Consider the following 19,157-nt stretch of genomic DNA (forward strand, 5'->3'; position numbering starts at 1 on the left):
CTCCCAAGGCTTTTCTTCAGATATTCTAATGAATAATGGCTTATTTGTACTTGGAGTTCATCATTTTCATTTCTGAGAGATGCAAAGCATTGCTAGAAAAAATAAGATATTTTTCATGATAAAGTAAAATGATGTCATTTTGGCTTGTACTTTAGTAAAGATTTTAGTATAGACTTACATAGTCATCTTGAAAAGACTCATTACTACATCTTGCTAACCAAGACTTGCATAACACATCCAAACATCCCAGACCTGTTGACTTCTTTTTTTTTTTTCATTTTTCTTTTATTATTCATATGTGCATACAAGGCTTGGTTCATTTCTCCCCCCTGCCCCCACCCCCTCCCTTACCACCCACTCCGCCCCCTCCCTCTCCCCCCCCTCAATACCCAGCAGAAACTATTTTGCCCTTATTTCTAATTTTGTTGTAGAGAGAGTATAAGCAATAATAGGAAGGAAAAAGGGTTTTTGCTGGTTGAGATAAGGATAGCTATACAGGGCATTGACTCACATTGATTTCCTGTGCGTGGGTGTTACCTTCTAGGTTAATTCTTTTTGATCTAACCTTTTCTCTAGTACCTGTTCCCCTTTTCCTATTGGCCTCAGTTGCTTTAAGGTATCTGCTTTAGTTTCTCTGCGTTAAGGGCAACAACAGACCTGTTGACTTCTGAAGAATTCCATTCCATTCACTTATTTCGACATGTGTTTATTGAGCATCTTTTCCATACCAGGAACTATAATAGGTACCGTGAATACAAAGATGGCATACAGTAAGATAGACAAGATTTTTGCCTTTTGGTTTCTTATATAGTTGCCCCACAGACCAATAAGCAAATGAGCAAATACTGTGCAACTGCTAAGCCCAAAGAGCAGTCATGTGTAATAACAGCAGGCACAATCTTTTGGGGTTTTCCCACCAACCATGGCCATGACTTTGGGGTAGCAATTATCCCCTCCCTTGTTCTCTTTAGTATCTATCTCTTTATTTTCACCTTCCTATTCCTCAAAGTTAGATTGGTCTACTTTGAAAAGAAAGGCTTTGGTCTATTAGTAAATTAATGCATTCATTCATTCATATTCAATGGTGTTGTGTCTACCTACATATTTTACTTCTCCTCTACAACGGGAGGTAAAATGTAAACAGATAGACAGAATAAAAATAAACAAAACTAATATGAAAGGCATTTCTTAAATAAAATGAGCAGAGACTAGTTGAAAACTAAGTTGAGAGGTAGGCACTGATTTTATTAAGAAATAAGCTAGAGTCCAAAATGGAGTTTCTAGGATAGGATTAGGGTTAGGATTCTCAAAGCAATGTACCTACTTGATATGGAAATAGGTCAATAGGCTGCTACTGACTGAGTAGAATAGAGTCTCTAAACAGAAAGGCCTGGGAGGAGCAATCAAATAACCAGAGAGGTCTGGATATGACCAGAAAAAGAAGAGAAGAGAGCTGTGTCAAGGGGGCTGAGAATATAGATCACTGGCACAGTGCTTGCCTAGCATGAATAAGGGCCTGAATTCCATCCCCAGCACTACAAAAAAAAATGTTGATCTGGGTCAAGGAAAAGATCAATAGGAGGCTCAGGCTCAAGCCAGAACATGACTCAAGCCACAGGCTTGATCCTGAGGGGAAGCCAGGGCCACAAGACCACTAAGGAAGGGTTTTGGTGGTCAAGTGAGCAGCCTAAATAGTTATAGGTCAGCTGGGAATCCTTCTACCCCCCAAAGTTACAGGCTCATCCTATATGGGACTGTTTATCTTCCATATGACTCCAGGTGGCCATTCTTCCCAGAAAGTCTGTTCAATGTTCCCAGTGTCCATCAACAATTTCAGTTTGAAAAATACTTACTGGGCACCTCTGGCTGCTCTGAAGCAGTTCCTGGAGACACTGTAGCAGGGAGGAGGATCAAAAGAAAACAGACTAGGCCTGAGTCCTAGAAAGTAGCAGGGAAGGAGGGATGGCATAGCAGAGAGATAAAAACCTGAGAAATCTGAACATGAGGAAGGTCATGTAGCACCAGAGAGGGGAAAGTCACAGAGCACTAGGGTAAAGTAGCCAATAAAATTAAATATAACCATATATGGATTAGACATTGCTTTTTGCTTCTGTCACCTGTTTGCAAGGGTATATAAGGTAAGACTTCTTTGTTCTCGGGGCTCAGCCTTTGGACAGGAGTCCACTGGGTCTGTGCTGGCACAATAAAATGTTGCTTCCTGCTAATTGCCTCAAGAGTCCTGTATCTCAGCTAGCAAACTCCCACAACATTTCTTGGGGGTTCATTATCCAGGATCACGGAGATGTTGAGTTATCACCTCCCTTGCCACCGGGGTGCATCCCCCCAGACCACCAGGAAGAGATCCCACCAGGTGCCAAAGGACAGCTTGATCTAAAGGGGGATTCATCTTCCCAGTGAGTCAGAGTGAGGGCCTGGAATGCACAATGGAACCCAGTGAGGCACAGGAACCAGCAAGGGATGGGGAGCACCGCTCATCAGACTGTTAAGAACCCAGGTTCAAATTCAGGCCTGCCCCAGGAGGCAGAAGGGGATCTTGATCACCTCCTAATGGGACATCCTAGTAACTGCCATTTTTGGAGTGAAACCGTGTCTCTCAGGTTCAGGGAGCAGGATAGAAGTACTGTGGTATGTGAGAGTATATGAAAATGTGAGCTGAGATGCAGGCTGTGAAGAGAGTGAGGAGTTCCCTCCCACTCTGTGTCTGTTTAGCAGTCTGGTAACGGGAGGAGATGTGTGGAAATCAGAGTAAAAACAGTCCCTTGGAGTGTATGATTAATAACTTTAAAAAAGTATTTAATGGAGACTACGGAGTTAACTCCTAACAAGCTAAAGGTCCTCTGTGAAGTAAATTGGCCTGCTTTTGGTGTAGGATGGCCCCCAGAAGGGCCACTAGATAAAACTGTGATTAATGAATTTTACAGAGTAATTGTGAAAAAAACAAAAGCAAAACAACCTAACACCCAGGAGAATAGGAAAAGCCAAGAGGTTAAAACTGGTCTTCAAAAACCATTGGGCAATTTATTGGGCAGACTGAGGAGAAGTCAGTCTTTCAGTCTTGATGGGTAGATTTGGTGTCCCAGTTTGCACATCTTCACCCAAAATGGGCATCCTGAAGGAGGACTGAGGCTCAGCATTAACTGAGCTCTTACACAAATTAACACTTGAAGGATGGACTTGCATTGATACATAAGATCTGTTCTGACTTAAAAAAAAAAAAGCAATGTTGCAGAAGGGTTGTGAATGTAGAGAGGGGAAAACGGAGGAATGGAAACAAAATTGGAATGAGGTCTTCATGGATGAAGTGGAGGGAGAGAGGGGAGAAAGAAAGAGAGGAGAGAAAAAGAGGGGAGAGAGAAAAAAATTAAATGTCATAAAATGTTTAGAGACAGAAAAGGATGAAAGGTTTAAAACAGTCCTTCAGGTCAGTTTTTATGTCTTAAAAATAAAAAGTAAATTTAAAAAGTTTAGGATTATTAAAATATGCCGAAAATACTAAACTTGCTGGCACCTTTTCTTCTAGGGAGCATAAGCAGGGAGACCGTACCTAAAAGGGTGGGAAAAGGAGCAACTTTGACTGTTGCTGGTAAAAAAAAACTGTTCCAAAAGGTTGGTGCAGTAAGCCTGGTCTGTTATGGAGACAGTCATGAGATGCTTATGTTTCCCTGCTAATGGCCGGTCAGACTATGCATCCATCTGATGGTGTGCTCACAGTGCATGTGTATATGTAAACATCTTCAAAATGGTTCCTAAACTGCTGCCATCAGGTTAATATGATACTCAAGGTAACAAAAAAGACCAGGGCATTTATTTTAAAGATCTCTGTTATAAGCTGCTTAGGCTTTTTACACATAAATATGTAAACATCTTGAGAACAGTTCTTATTATAGAGTCAATGTAAAAATTATTACTCTGTTCTGCTGCTACTTTTTAAGAAAACAGGTTTTCAAACTTATTTCAATCAAGTCTCACTAAGATGCAGGCATTCAGGGGTTAACCTCCAGCTCAGACCAGAGGGGGGGAAAAAAAGAAAAAGAAAAGGGGGGGCCACAGCCTGCAGCAAAAATCTTGGAATTTTTATAAAGAAATGACCTTCGCATGTTTCATTGGCCATAAATACAATCTGGAATTAAATTCTCTCTTATAATACAGGGGTCTATTAACAAATGGGCTTTCTATAAATTGTTTTTATACAAAAAAATAATTTTAAGGTTGCTTTCTTTCTGTTTTTTCCCCCATACAAATATAAGATTCTAAGTTAAAAAGTTTTATAAATTAATTTCAACAAATAACATGATATTAAAGATATGATTTTTTAAAATAAAAGGTTAATAAAAAGATAAAGACAAGTTCCCCCAGGGGATACAATATAAGTTGTCATAAATATATAGAGTAAGTTGTCATAAAAGATGGAGCTTATAGATACTCATGTAAGTGATTAAAATCCAGTTACATTAAAGATTTTGTAAGGTCAAAATTTAATGTACTGATGTTAAACTAAAATCTTAATTCTCTAAGCTCAAAACAACAAGGTTATCTTTAAAATATTGTATTGTTCTTGATAACATTTACAAAAAAATTGTCTTAAAAATGTTTTTTGCTTTGTCAAGATACCTGTCAGGGAATTTTTGGTGCAACAGGTTAATCCACAAATTTGGCAAGACAACAGGAGTTTATTAAAACACAGAGAGACAAAAGGCAGCTGAGCACAGGGAATACTGCTGCACTGACATGAGGGTTAAGACAGATTTACTTATGTAAAGCCAAAGTACACCCTCCAGGTAGGATTAAAAATAAAAACTCAAAAAGGAACACTACACTGGAAGTCAAGACCTCCAGTTTTTATTGGACTCAACAGAGTGAAGGTGTTAGTCCTATTCCTTCCATGTGTTGAATGGAGGGAATTTTTTGCCCTGGGATGGCCAAATTGGGCCTGTTATTTTAGGGGGGCTCCACTGACTACAGGTTGGTGGGATCCTGCTGTATGTCATGAGCCATGTGTTAAAATCAACAATCTGGGATGTGATCCCTTATCAACATTTGAGCCATGATTCTTGGTCACTATGTTTCCTAACTCCACACTTAGTCCCCATAAATATTTACCTGTGTTCCCTGGTGATTTTTGTCAGGGTTTTAACTACTAAGATCACTGAGTCATGTTCATTTAGGAGTTGGTTTATGTTGGGGTTAACAATGAGGACAGCCATGTTAGGACTAGACCCCCTCCCCCTTGCAAATGGCTTATCTTTATCTCCCTGGATAGATGCCAAGGACAGTTGGGCAGATAGTGACCTAACTACAATTTATCTTTCTTGGTTCCCCAGCAACAATATCCCTTAGCGACCTTCCTGGTACTTTTCCACTAGCCCCCTACATCTAGCCCAAGCCTGTGTATGGCAATGGGCTTTAGCTCTCTTGCTGGGGTCTCCCTCCACAGGGCTCCTGCCTGAACAATAAACCCTGTACTGGTGTTTGAGCCATCTCTCTGCCTCTTCCATGCCTCTTATTTTCTAACAGTTTATATAAAACTTTCTAGATGACCTCATGGTTAAACAACTGTTGTCTTGAGAGAGTCTAATACAGTTGGTACCCTATATGTATCTGTGACTGGGTTATTTGGGGCACTGACACTGTTCCCCCCCCAGATGATGAAAAAAAATCTGAGGTTTTACTTCAAAAGCAACAACTAAACTAATACGTATATATAACCTCTATAGAGCTGTGATGCTGTTGCTGGTTCCTGTATATTAAATATATTTATGTTTTTCAAGTATATCAAGCCTTTTAAAATACAAAATTTAGTTAAACACAATTAAAAAAAAGTTAGTGGTACTGATACACTGTTCTGTTAGTTGCTAAATTGCCCATCAAAATTTTAACCATGACTCTTAAGTTTTTGTAAGTACAGTTCTGATCCTTCTGGGACATTTACAATCAAGTCTATAAAAAAATGACTCTAATAACTACTTATGTGTCAACAATGTTAGCTTTTTAGATATCTGCTTTTGTTAGATTTTGTTTTGTATTGTCCTTGTCTAAAAGCCCACTGCATAAGAGCCACTCCTTCTAAGCCTCTTTGTTCTTAAATTTGGCCAAAAGGGTCTAGTTGCCACTGACTCTCACCTGATCAGCTCGTTATTCCCTCCCAACATGGGACCAAAACCAACCAAACGAACAAAATCCAGGAAAAAGCAAATCCTGACGATGACCAATCAAGAAAGAGCTTCAGTCTAAGGCCATATCAACTGGAATGTGCCCAATCTTGTCTGGTCTGAAAAGCTAAGCAAGGTTGGGCCTGGTTAGTACTTGGATGGAAGACAGATCTTCAGAAGAGACTGCTCGGAGACAAGCAGTTTGGAGACAAAGCGGGGGAATGCCATCAAAGTTCCAATAGAGTCACTGATGCCAGACCTCTCAAAAATAACCAAGGCCGAGAAGATTAAAGAAATGGTTCTTATGCATGTGTGGTTATCTGGCATTAAAGCTCTTCCAGATACAAACTCATATTTTTGGACAGGGTCTTCTACTTAAATAGAGACAAAATAACTATTTTTACTGACTGTAAATATGTCCTTTGATAATTAAAGATGGTGGTTTTAACATTTTTAAACAGTGAGTTTTCTTGGACATATACACTAACAGTATATTGTTGCCAAGGTAATTTTACTCAGTTAAAAGAAAAAAATGCTGTCTAGATAAAAAATAAAATAAAATATCCAACCATTAAAATCCCATTGGAGGAGCCCTTTTTTTGTTATCTTGTCTACTCTGACCACAGTTAAAGTAGCAGTGATTGCTCCTTGGATCCACAGTGGTTGAGTCAAGCCAGGTTCTCTTGAGTGGGAGTGCATCTCTGATCTGGCTTCACCGTGCAGGATCACCCTCCAGAACCCGAGCACCCTCCCAAGGCAGGACACTGCTTCCCAGGAAACAATAGGGGACCAAGAATAACGGAATGACAGCCCTGCTCTAGTCACCACTGGAAGCTGACTAGTCTTCGCATGGCAGAAGCTTGAGGAGTCAACTCTCCAACAGGACAAACGGGTTGATTTTCACCCCAGTTATTTCACTGTAATGCATTGTCACCCCTTGTCTGTATCTGCTGCTGTGGTTCTCACCCTAGTCTTCGGCATAGGCTTGGCAGAAACACCCCCACTGATTGATCTCATGGTAAAAGGTTTTTATTTACTCTCTTCTATCTCTTTTGGACGGGATGCATATTTACTATTTATTGTTACAGATTTGGTTTAACAAAGGACAGAATACGCAGCTTTCCCTTACACCTGTGGCATGTGTAACCCTGTGAATTTCACTGTACTTAAGCCATCTGGTTAAACACAGAAAAAAGTAACTAGTATAAAAATAGATAAAAAGGGTCTTGACCCTGAGAGTCTGATACACCTCAAATTAGTGTTACCCATGAGAGTTCCTCATACCAAGTTTTTCGCTCCTTTTATAAGGAGATGAAAAATACGTTTTCCATCTCTGCCAAAGCTAAGACTGTGTTCCTCTTGCTGGCTGAGTCTATAGCCCTGACACTAAAAGTCACTTCATGCTATGTTTGTCGGGGGAGATCAATGTGGGAGACCACTGGGCTTGAGAAAAAGATGACAAATGCCTTACATATAATGATGTTATAAAAATACAGACCCCTAAATTAAGATGATGCTCTTTGACCCTAAGTGGGTCCAAGCATCAAAGCAGGGAATAATATAGCAGGGAGGAGGATCAAAAGAAAACAGTCTAGGCCTGAGTCCTGATAAAGTAGCAGGGAGGTAGGGATGGCATAGCAGAGAGGTAAAACATGAGAAATCTGAACATGAGGAAGGTCACGTAGCACCAGGGAGGGGAAAGTCACAGAGCACTAGGGTAAAGGAGCCAATAAAATTAAATATAACCATATATGGACTAGACCTTTCTTTTTGCTTCATAACCAGCTTGCAAGGGTATATAAGGTGAGACCCCTTTGTTCTCGGTGCTCAGCCTTTGGACACAAGTCTGCTGGGTCTGTGTACAGACTAATAAACACACAATAAAACGTTGCTTCCTGCTAATTACCTCAAGACTCCTGTATCTCAGCAAGCAAACTCCTGCAACAACACAAACCCCAGTGACATTGTGTCAGGGGAAAAGGAATGTGCCTCACAGCCTAGTCCCCTAAAAGCAGTGGGAGTAGCAAACTCAGAACTTTTCAGGCAGGTCGGGAGGTCTGAAATGATCAGGGCTTTTGCCACTTCGTCCCCATTCCTCAGCTCTCTGGTTGGACTCCAGGTTCTCCAAATCATGGTTGCAGCTTGCAGGATAATACTGGCTTAAGAGGCCCTGAAGATAGTTCTTGGCATGGCTGAAAATCAAGGAAGAGAAACAGGTGATGAATCTGATACCTGAGATAGCTCCACTCCTAACTCCCTCCTCCCCGCCCACCAAGGAACGACCAGAGGAGGTCAGAGAAGTAAATCCACTAGCACCGAGAAGCCGACCCCCTTGGGCAAAGACCTAAATCAACTGATTCTTTCTGTACCCCGTGACAGGGTGCTTTTGAGAGCCCCTTCTTGGTCCTTACTTCTTCTTTGGGGGTGAGAGGAGATTCATCTTTACCAGCTCTGCAGGTCACCCAGACCCTGGCAGTACAGGCAGCAGGAGGAGGGGCCACAGGCAGTAGGATAAGATACAGACCAGCTCTGCCCGGCGCTCACTGGTATCTCCAGGATTCTGTTACCTGATCATTTTAGCAGCCCAGATGCCCCCAGGTCCCCTTTGTGCAGCATCGTAGTTCCCCCGAGCATGGAAGTATCTGCATGAGTTTTGGTGATTGGCTACTTGCAAATCCCAATAGGCTTTAAACAAGTCCCCAGCCCCTGCAAAAGAAAGAAGTGGACACAAATGATTCTGGTGACATATTGGAGAAGGGGGGGGAATAAAAATTTTCTACTGATTTCCATATTCAGAGCCTTGACAAAGTAATCCTTTGAAATCATATACCGAGAGGAGATTTCCTTCCTGGGGATGGCTTTCCTGGGTGACCCTTGGAAGAATACGCCATAAATTAGATTGAATTGGATCAGTTAGCAGCTGTGGTCCCCTGGGCTTTATCTTACATGGGTCTGTGTGTGCTATGTACAAAGAAGAGGTGGGACTGTCATGTAAGGGAGGTAACAATGGAGAATGATACTACAGATGCAAAATCTAGTGACTATATGAGAGACACAGTCAGAACAGAAGGAGGTTGCACGTGCGTGACCATGGCCTGTAAGAAAAACAGCTGAGTGAAGGCAATGTGGACTTGAATAAATCTGACTGGCACTAGCATAAATGGCACAGGAAAACTGTTGGAACAGCCAGTAGGTGATGAGGTGGACCTGCCTGAGAAACCTCCAAAGGTCATGGGGTGATCAGACTTACCTGAAGGGCATGGATGTAAATGTTTAACTCTTTGCCCTGTCAACTAAGCTTCAGCTTCAGTCACCCTTCAATTGGGAGATCATACCTACCTCCCTGGTAAATTAAAGAGAAGATAAAATGCCTAGCATAGTAGAATACTTGATACAAGTTGGAGTCCTTTTCCTATCACTGACAAACAAAATGACAACATCAATTGAAGTCAAGGATGTGGAGTAATTGGAACGCTCATAATTGTTGGTGGACATACAAATTGATAGAGTTTTGGAAAATTGCTTGACAGTATCTATGAAAGCTTAATTTATATATCTCCTATGCCCCTACAATTCCACTCCTAGGTATATAGCCCCAACAGAAAAGAGTGCTTTAATGTCTGCCATAATACTTGCACATCCCTATTTATTACAGATGTACCCATAACAGCCCCCAAACTAGAAGAACCTAATTATCTGACAGTGTAGAATGGATAAATAAATTGGAGTATATTTATACTATGGAATAGTATCAAGCAATTAAAAAAGTATTGATACATACAACATGAGTGAATCTTATAGTCGTAAGTTTGAGTGAAAGAAAGCCAGATACAAAAGACACATTCTGTATAATTTCTTTAACTCAAAGATCAAAAGTAGGCAAAACTAACCTATCATGATAGAAGAAAGAACAGGGGTTAGGTTTGTTAAGGGTTATTAACAGAGAGAGGGCACAAGAGACCCTCCTGGGAGCCCCAACATGTTCCACATCTTGATCTAACAGTGTTTATAGATCTAAAAGTCATTGAATTATACAATTTACTCTATGTGAATTATATCTCATTTTTAAAAAGTTTTTCAAAAGAAGAATAGTGGGAAATAGCTGTTGGAAGGTGTAAGGCAGGAAGAACTGTAGGAATTGTCTACTTGTGCCTGAGTTGTTCCATCAGTCAATATTTTTGATTCCAGCTATAGCTTACATCTCAGGGCTTCTTTAAGCCAACTCACTTGACAAAAGAAAACATGAGATGGGTGGTTTTAATTATTCTTTCTCACTATATCTCGCTATTTTCATGGATTAATTATTTTGTGTCCATGATTCTGTCAAATACTTGCTATCTAGCATGACATAATGATTTTTTTCCTCAGATGCCTGCTTAGTATTCACTTAATATTTTTTCAGGTTCCTCAGCAAGAATTCTTTTCAAGCACTGGACAGATTCTATCACTAAGCAAAACCTAAGACAATTTTATCATTGGTATTATTATGTTTTAAGTAACCTGAGGAATTTGATTATAATGTGATTCCTAGTACAACTTCCCCTTCAAGATTCTGAGTCAGGAATCTTGAGATTCCTGAGAGGAGGCTCAGGAATATATGTCTAAAAGAAATCACCCAGCAGATTTGATAAGACTTGATCTGATGGTGGTAACATGATGGTGGACCACCCAACAAATCCTGATATTCACTCACCTAAGGAAGAAGGTATTTTATTATTATATGCAGAAAAACTTAGCAACTATCACCAAAACTGTTTTTAAGAACTGTTATTTAGAGATTATCATTTAAAAATAGCACATGCAGGAAAATTAAAATTTGCGAACTTTCGATTGAAAATCTATAACAAGTCAATTGCAAAATTAATAGCGCATGAGGTTAAAAGTATTGCAAAACCTACAACATCATTTCCCCCATTTTAACAACTGGCCAGGAAGCTATATTTCCATCAATACAGACAGATGTCAATTTACTGGCCCTGTCCTGCCCCCCTCCCCCCCATGGCTAATTAATGGGAGTTTGATCATTTTATTGCTTGGCTAGGAGTTAGGGCTGAATTTCCATGAGTTCTGCATCTTAGCCATAGGTCATTTGCCTGGGACAGGATGGGATTTCTCTGTGCAAGTGCTCTTGTTTACTGTCTTCTAGAGTTGGGCCTGGAGTTGGACATGATATTTATTCAGCTCATCCTACCTCTGGGGACACACTAAGTTCACAGTTCTCTAAGACTGAGAAATTTGCCATCTGTTAATTCCCACAGTGGGAGTGCACCCTCTGGAAGTCCTGATCCTTCTGCACACAGCCCCAGTTGTATAGGGTGGATCCAAATTACTTTTGACCTCTGGTCTGGAAACCCAAGTGAGATCAGTGTGCATGCCGGAACAAATACAGATAGACACATTCCTGCCTTGACCCATTTGTGGCTTCCCTAAAGAGCACGGACAGAGTGAGTCCTAGGGACAGCTGGATATGTCCTCCAGAGTTCTTACCTTGAAAAGCCTCCTTGAAGAATGAATACCAGCCTTCACTGCTGACTCCCATGACCAGCGAGCAGAAAATGATACCTATGCAAAGCCGCATTGTGCTGTGAAACAAAGCAGTCAAAGTACACTGAAGTCTTGAGGTTTTTGAATTTTAAAAACAGCCTAGCTCTGCATTTCCACAAGATCATCTTAGAATCATTCTGTATGAGATATTGAAATGATCTTTAGGAAGAAGCACAAAACCTTAATTCTTGGGAAGATCTCTAGAAAAATCTAAAGGTTCCAAGGTAATACTGCTTTGTGGCCCATTTGAACCTAACAGAGCAGACTAAAGTCAATCAGAGCTCTCACTCTGCTCAGCCCTGACCCCATGAAGAAGCAGAAAGCCCTATTTCTTCCCAATTAGAATTTGCCAACTCCAACAGAAGTGTCTATCAAGAGTAAAACAAGAGAAATTCCTCCCTGGAAGAGGGTATTACCTGTGGCCCTTTCTCCAGCTGCAATTGCAGAGGAAGCAGAGTTGCTAGTGCTTTCCTGTCAAAGAGCAGCTGCTGGTACCTCTCCTAGCATTAAGGAGAAGCAAGGTCTTAAATATAACAACCTCCCTTGGCAAAATCCCTCTTGCTCAATTATTCCTGGGAAATGTGTAAAAAACTAGCATATTGGGCAACAGTGTTGTTTTTCTCAATTGCCCTTCCCTCCCCCTACCCCCTGCCTTTTTTTTTTTTTTTAAGTTTCCAATTACAGAAAAGAGTTGCGTTTACAAAAGCAAGCATGGGAGGACAGGGGCCCTTCTCCCCTTGTGTGTCTCCATTCTTATTCCTGTTTGGGAGGAGGTCTTCTCAAAAACTTGCACATGGATACTGTGCTCTAGGAGGTGATCAGTAGCAATTAGCAAAGGAGATGTTTGCTTATGTCTTGCAGCTTCTCTCTAAGGAATGTAAGGAGCCAGCCACAGTGACACAGGCCTATAATCCTAGCACTTAGAAGGCTGAGGTAGAAGGATCAAGAGTTTGAGATCAGTTGATACAGGAAAGAGTAGGAAATACTCTGGAGTTAGTAGGTATAGGTAAGAACTTTCTCAACGAAAGCCCAGCAGCACAGCAACTAAGAGATAGCATAGATAAATGGGACCTCATAAAACTAAAAAGCTTCTGTTCATCAAAAGAAATGGTCTCTAAACTGAAGAGAACACCCACAGAGTGGGAGAAAATATTTGCCAGCTATACATCAGACAAAGGACTGATAACCAGAATATATAGGGAACTTAAAAAACTAAATTCTCCCAAAACTAATGAACCAATAAAGAAATGGGCAAGTGAACTAAACAGAACTTTCTCAAAAGAAGAAATTCAAATGGCCAAAAAACACATGAAAAAATGCTCACCATCTCTAGCAATAAAGGAAATGCAAATTAAAACCACACTAAGATTCCACCTCACCCCTGTTAGAATAGCCACCATTAGCAACACCACCAACGACAGGTGTTGGCGAGGATGTGGGGAAAAAGGAACCCTCTTACACTGTTAGTGGGAATGTAAACTGGTACAACCACTCTGGAAAAAAATTTGGAGGCTACTTAAAAAGCTAGACATTGATCTACCATTTGATCCAGCAATACCACTCTTGGGGATATACCCAAAAGACTGTGACACAGGTTACTCCAGAGGCACCTGCACTCCCATGTTTATTGCAGCACTATTCACAATAGCCAAGTTATAGAAACAGCCAAGATGCCCCACCACTGATGAATGGATTAAGAAAATGTGGTATCTATGCACAATGGAATTTTATGCAGCCATGAAGAAGAACGAAATGTTATCATTCTCTGGTAAATGGATGGAATTGGAGAACATCATTCTGAGTGAGGTTAGCCTGGCCCAAAAGACCAAAAATCGTATGTTCTCCCTCATATGTGGACATTAGATCAAGGGCAAACACAACAAGGGGATTGGACTTTGAGCACATGATAAAAGCTTTAGCACACAAGGGAGGGGTGAGGATAGATAAGACACCTAAAAAATTAGTTAGCATTTGTTGCCCTTAACGCAGAGAAACTAAAGTAGATACCTTAAAAGCAATTGAGGCCAATAGGAAAAGGGACCAGGAACTAGAGAAAAGGTTAGATCAAAAAGAATTAACCTAGAAGGCAACACACACACACAGGAAATTAATGTGAGTCAACTCCCTGTATAGCTATCCTTATCTCAACTAGCAAAAACCCTTGTTCCTTCCTATTGTAGCTTATACTCTCTCTACAACAAAATTAGAGATAAGGGCAAAATAGTTTCTGCTGGGTATTGAGGGATGGGGGGAAGAGAGAAGAGGCAGAGTGGGTGGTGAGGGAGGGGGTGGGGACGGGGGGGGGGTGGTGGAGAAATGACCCAAGCCTTGTATGCACATATGAATAATAAGACAATTAAAAAAAAAAGTATACAACAGGGCACAGGTCTGGCTCAAATGGTAAAATGCCTGCCTAGCATATACCAGGCCTTGAGTTCAAACTCTAGTACCACCAAAAGTAATTAATTAACTAATTAATTAATAATTTTTAAAGTAAAGAACAGCTGGACATGGTGGTGCATCCCAGCACTCAGGAGGCTGAAGTAGGCAGACTGAGAGTTTGAGGTCAGCCTGTGCTATATCCTGTCTCAAAAAGGGAGGGAGAGACAGAACAACATATATTTATAAAATATGTACTGAAAGAGAGATTTGTTTTTCTTTCCCAGAATATTGCTTGTCCTGTGTTCTTCCTTTTTTTTTTTTTTTTGACATTCTCTCTGTGTGTCCCAGGCTGGCTGGCATGGAACTCATTAGGCAACTCAGGCTGATCTCAAACTCTTTTTTTTTTTTTTATTATTCATATGTGCATACAAGGCTTGGGTCATTTCTCCCCCCTGCCCCCACCCCCTCCCTTACCACCCACTCCTCCCCCTCCCTCTCCCCTCTACCCCCTCAATACCCAGCAGAAACTATTTTGCCCTTATTTCTAATTTTGTTGTAGAGAGAGCAACCTGAATCTGAAGGCCTGAGACCCAGGGGAACCAGGGGAACCCAGGTTAAGCGAGAAGACAATGAGATGAGACATCTCCGCTCAAGCAGTTAGGCGGAGGTGGTGGGTGAGGTAAAAGGTGGGGAGCAAATTCCTCCTTTCTCCACTTTTCATTCTGGCCAAGCTCTCATCTGTTTGGGTAAAGGCCAACCACTGGGAAGGGCCATCTGCTCTATGGAATCCACCAATTCAATGCTAATCTCCTCCAGAAACACCCTCACAGACCCACCCAATTGGGTTTAATCTGGTCACCTTGTGACCCACATAAGTAAGCACACTAAATAAACTTCCAGGGAGGCAAGCTAGTTCTTGCTGAGGTCAAAACCTTTTTTTTTTTAAGATAATAGACTCTAAGCGAAATGATTTGATCTTTTTGTTATTGTTCTTTTTCATACTAGGGTTTGAACTCAGGATCCAGGCTTTTTTGCTCTTTTAGAGATAGGGTCACATTTTAGATAAAGGGTCACATTTTGTGCCCAGGTCAGCCTGAGATGACAGATGCACACCACCATACTCAGCTTTTTTTCTGTTGAGATGGGTCTTACAAACTTTTCTGCCCAGGCTGGCCTCAAAACCATGATGCTCCTGATCTCAGTCTCCCAAGCAGCTATGTACGATTATGGGCATGAGCCACTGGCACTGCCATTCTTTCTCTTATCTTCAAGTTATACCTTCTGTACTTTTTCAACAGATATCTAATTCTGCACACCTGAATATCAGCATGTTAGTCTTTTAGCAGTTTTTATACCTTCACCCTTTGCCACACTGAAGCTTAAAGCTCAGCAGTGCCTTGAGCTGCTCTCACCAGCCAGTTCAGCATCACTGTCACTGTCACCCTATAGGTTGTCCATAGCATAGTTTAGAATATACACACCTTCAAACCTCTAAACTTCCTTTAACTGCACTGCTACTAGTACCTGCTGATAGGAATTGAATGAGAAAATTCTCTCCTGACTTATATGTAAAAATTTTTCCCTCATACTTTTAAAATTTTTTTGTACTTTTTGGGGTTGAACCCAGGGCCACATGTTTGCTAGGTAAGCACTCTAACACTTGAGCTAAGCCCAAAGCCCTTTTAGTTTTTGGTTTTGAGCTAGGGTCTCACTAACTTTGCCTGGGTTGGCCTCGAACTTATGATTTTCCTGTCTCTGTCTCACAAGGAGCTGGGATAACAGGTGTGCATCATCATGACTGGCTTTCCCTCACACTTGACAACTAGTTTGTCTTTCCCCTATAAACGTAACTTTATCATTAATCTCCCCTTACGAGTTTTCCTTGATTCCACTTCCAAAGTAGATAAGTGTATCAGTTATCAATTTGTTTTCTTTGAGTTATACATCCACCCTTCTTTGCCCTGTTTGCTGGACTCTCTAAACATTCTCCTTTGTGAGCCACCCGCAGTGTGAATATTTGTCAGTATGTGCTAGAAGGACAAGCAGAAAATAAAGCCCTCTCTTCTTGGTCCTATGTGCTTGGCTTCCCTCTGGCTCCTGAGGTGATCCTGTCCAGGTAATCTTAGTAGTACCAAAGGATTGGCAGTTTCCAAACAATTTCTATAACATCTCAACTGGATTTTCAGGATGTTCAGTAGCACTTCACCTGTCTTAGCTCCAGCTGACATAATAAAAATATCATACGCTAGGTGGCTTAGACACAGAAAGTCACTTCTTACAGTTCTGGACACTGAAAGGCCAAGATCAATGTTTAGTATAACTGTCTCTTCCTGACTAGTATCATGTCTTCACAGAATACAGAGAGAGAAAGGGAGCGAGTGTTCTTTAGTGTCTCTACTTATAAGGGTTTTCATTTCAGGACACAACTCTTATAACTTCATTAATTGTTACAAATTATTAAAATTCATTGATTATTATAACTAATCATCATAATCCATTAATTATTATTATTTATGATCAATATTGCAATTATTTCCTTGCTCCAACTATACACATATTGGGAAATAGGGCTTCAATAGATGAATTTGGGGGTAGTAAACAATTCATTCCAGAAATCCATCTCCTCCCAGCTCAGTGCCTGCAGCTCCCATGTGGGCAGCTCTAAGTACGGCTGCAGGAACCCCAGCTGCATTTCCAGTGAGTCTGCTGTACTCATGGGCAGCATCCTGCTCAGTGCCATTGCTACCTCCACAGAGCTCATGTTGTCAGCTCTGACGGTGGCACCCAACAGACTTTATCTGTCACCCAATGAAATACAGACTTGTTAATGAGACACACACGTGAACCTCGAGGAGAAACTGTCTCAAATTCATACCTTCCTGTGTTCATTAAATTTAGTAGTAAATCCTGTTACTCACTTATAACTCCTTTTAATTAAATTTCCTTTTCAAGTGACTGCCTGGTTTCTGTGTCTTGACCCTGATGGATAAAAGGGGTCTTCTCTACCCTGCTTGCTCTTCACATATACCACTTCCACAATTTGGATCTAGGTGATAAAGAACAGTGTCAGGAAACATTTGCAAATGGGGTGTCACCACACCACATTTAGGCTTGAAATAATGCAAGAAAAGAGTGCTTTGAAGGCACTTTTTAGATAAGATGACCCAAAATTGGTGAATAATTGGACTTGAGATGTTCTGAGTTGAACAGAAGATCAAGGTAGCAGTTGCTGAGGCAGGATTCACTAGTCCAATCCCATGGCTTTGCTTCCTGTCCGCAAAGGCATAGATCAGTGAGGATCTCAAGAGGACGGAGAAGGTGACAGTATACAAGTGACATGGAGTTGGCATTTGTGGAAATAGAAAGACTGGAAACAGTGACGATGTAATGAGGAGGGCCTGGAGAGGGATGCAGATCTGACTCTGGGGGTTCAGTGCAGGTATCTGTCCTGTGTAACTGCTGAGATCACATCCCCTACACGCAAACACTCACACCCAGGTGGAACCTTCAACCTGGTGTTTCTGGTTTATGGTACAATCAGGCTCCCCACACTGTGGAAAGTAACATACAGTTGCAAGAGATTAAATATCTTAAGCATTTATTAAACAGGTATTGTATGCTTTCTCCCAGTTTCTACATACAAAGATCTGAATAACTCCATGCCCAAGTGCTTAATCTCTCTAACCCAGTCTCCTGAGATAAAATGAAGAGTAAGTTTAGGACTTGTGGGAAGGCCAGCAGGTGAGTTGATTGGGGTCTTTGCCACTGTGGCCCCTGAATATTTTCATCACTGATCAAAACAAGTAGCAAAGAGATTCATAACCAGGCTGACCATCCAGTTCATTTTTCTGATTCTCCATTTTCCATAGATGGGTCTGAGAGGAGCCTCCTCCTCTAAGCTTAAGATACTGACCCTGCCAAGCACAGCCCTACTCAGCCAAGCTGGGCTTCCTGGCACTGGATACAGAACACCCAGACTGTCAGGGCTAGGACCTACTCCATGGACCACCCTTTCTCTATTTGGAAATGTAATCATACATAAAACTCCTTTCTCTCCCTCTGCCCTTGGCCCAGGCCATGCACTGGGCATGAATGTGGAGGATGGGCAGAATGGGCAGGAGGAGAAAGAGCCACACCTGATAGGACCTTTCTCCAAGGCTCATCTCCTCCTGATCCCCAGGGCTCTGCTCACCCATGCTTGGCATTCCCAGAAATCTGTGTTACCTGATCACTTCAGCAGCCCAGGCACACTGAGGGCCCCTTTAAGCAGCATCATAGTTACCCTGGACGTGAAGGAATTTGTCTGATTCCTTCCAGTTGGCCTCATGCAAACTGGAAAGGTTTGGCGCGTGTCCCGTGCCCTAGATTGAAAAAGGCAAAAGAGACATCAGCCGAATGCACACAATCTGGCAAGTCCTTTAAGAGGAATCAAAGAATCAAAGATATTCAAGATGTCAGCCTGTGATCATGGCACCTTTAGAAATCCTGGTTAAGAAGACCGTCATGACCTAATGCTAGTGGCTTTGACTGGTAGAGTGGTTCAAGTGGTAGAGAACCTCCCTAATGCTAGTGGCCTTCTCCAAGTAACACTAACGAGAGTCATTAGGGGGTCACCTGAGCTGTATTTGCTTGTGTGACCACTGTGCTGCTGTGAGCTACTCTTACTTGAAAGGCATATGTAGAATGCAGAGATGATGTCATTGTAGAACAGGATTTCTCAGCTCCAACCCTGCGGAAATATTGGTTCTTTGTTTTCAGGGCTGAGCACTATAGGACGTTTATCTATACTTGACCGATAGATGATGGTAGCGCATCCCCTGTGGGAATCAAACATTTTTCCAGACACTGAAAATGTCCCTGAACCACCACAGTGCCCTGAGAAAGAACCATTGTTACAGAATGAAGCTACGTGTGATTAGGAACTTACACAAGTGAGGTGACAACATGGAAGGAGAGAAAGGCTTCACACTTGGAGCACGTCTGCAGTTTCTCATAAGAAAAACATTCACAGTCAGTGCACACCTCTGTGACCTGAGTGTCTCCAGCCCCTCTAAATAGACT

At 41.5% G+C, this 19,157-nt stretch overlaps 1 protein-coding gene across 1 annotated transcript; it reads right to left on the reverse strand.

Moving 5' to 3' along the window:
* Positions 1 to 7,183: 7,183 nt before the first annotated feature.
* Positions 7,184 to 12,281, reverse strand: LOC141411018 (serum amyloid A-4 protein-like). The gene is made up of 4 exons (XM_074042684.1): positions 12,131 to 12,281; positions 11,658 to 11,752; positions 8,738 to 8,876; positions 7,184 to 8,362 (listed from the first exon to the last, which is right to left on the reverse strand). The coding sequence occupies exons 2-4, from the start codon at positions 11,746 to 11,748 to the stop codon at positions 8,200 to 8,202; spliced, it is 393 nt and encodes a 130-aa protein (XP_073898785.1). The 5' UTR covers positions 11,749 to 11,752; positions 12,131 to 12,281; the 3' UTR covers positions 7,184 to 8,199.
* Positions 12,282 to 19,157: the final 6,876 nt, after the last annotated feature.

Source organism: Castor canadensis, chromosome 1, assembly GCF_047511655.1.
Source record: "Castor canadensis chromosome 1, mCasCan1.hap1v2, whole genome shotgun sequence".
Classification (NCBI taxonomy): Eukaryota; Metazoa; Chordata; class Mammalia; order Rodentia; family Castoridae; genus Castor; species Castor canadensis.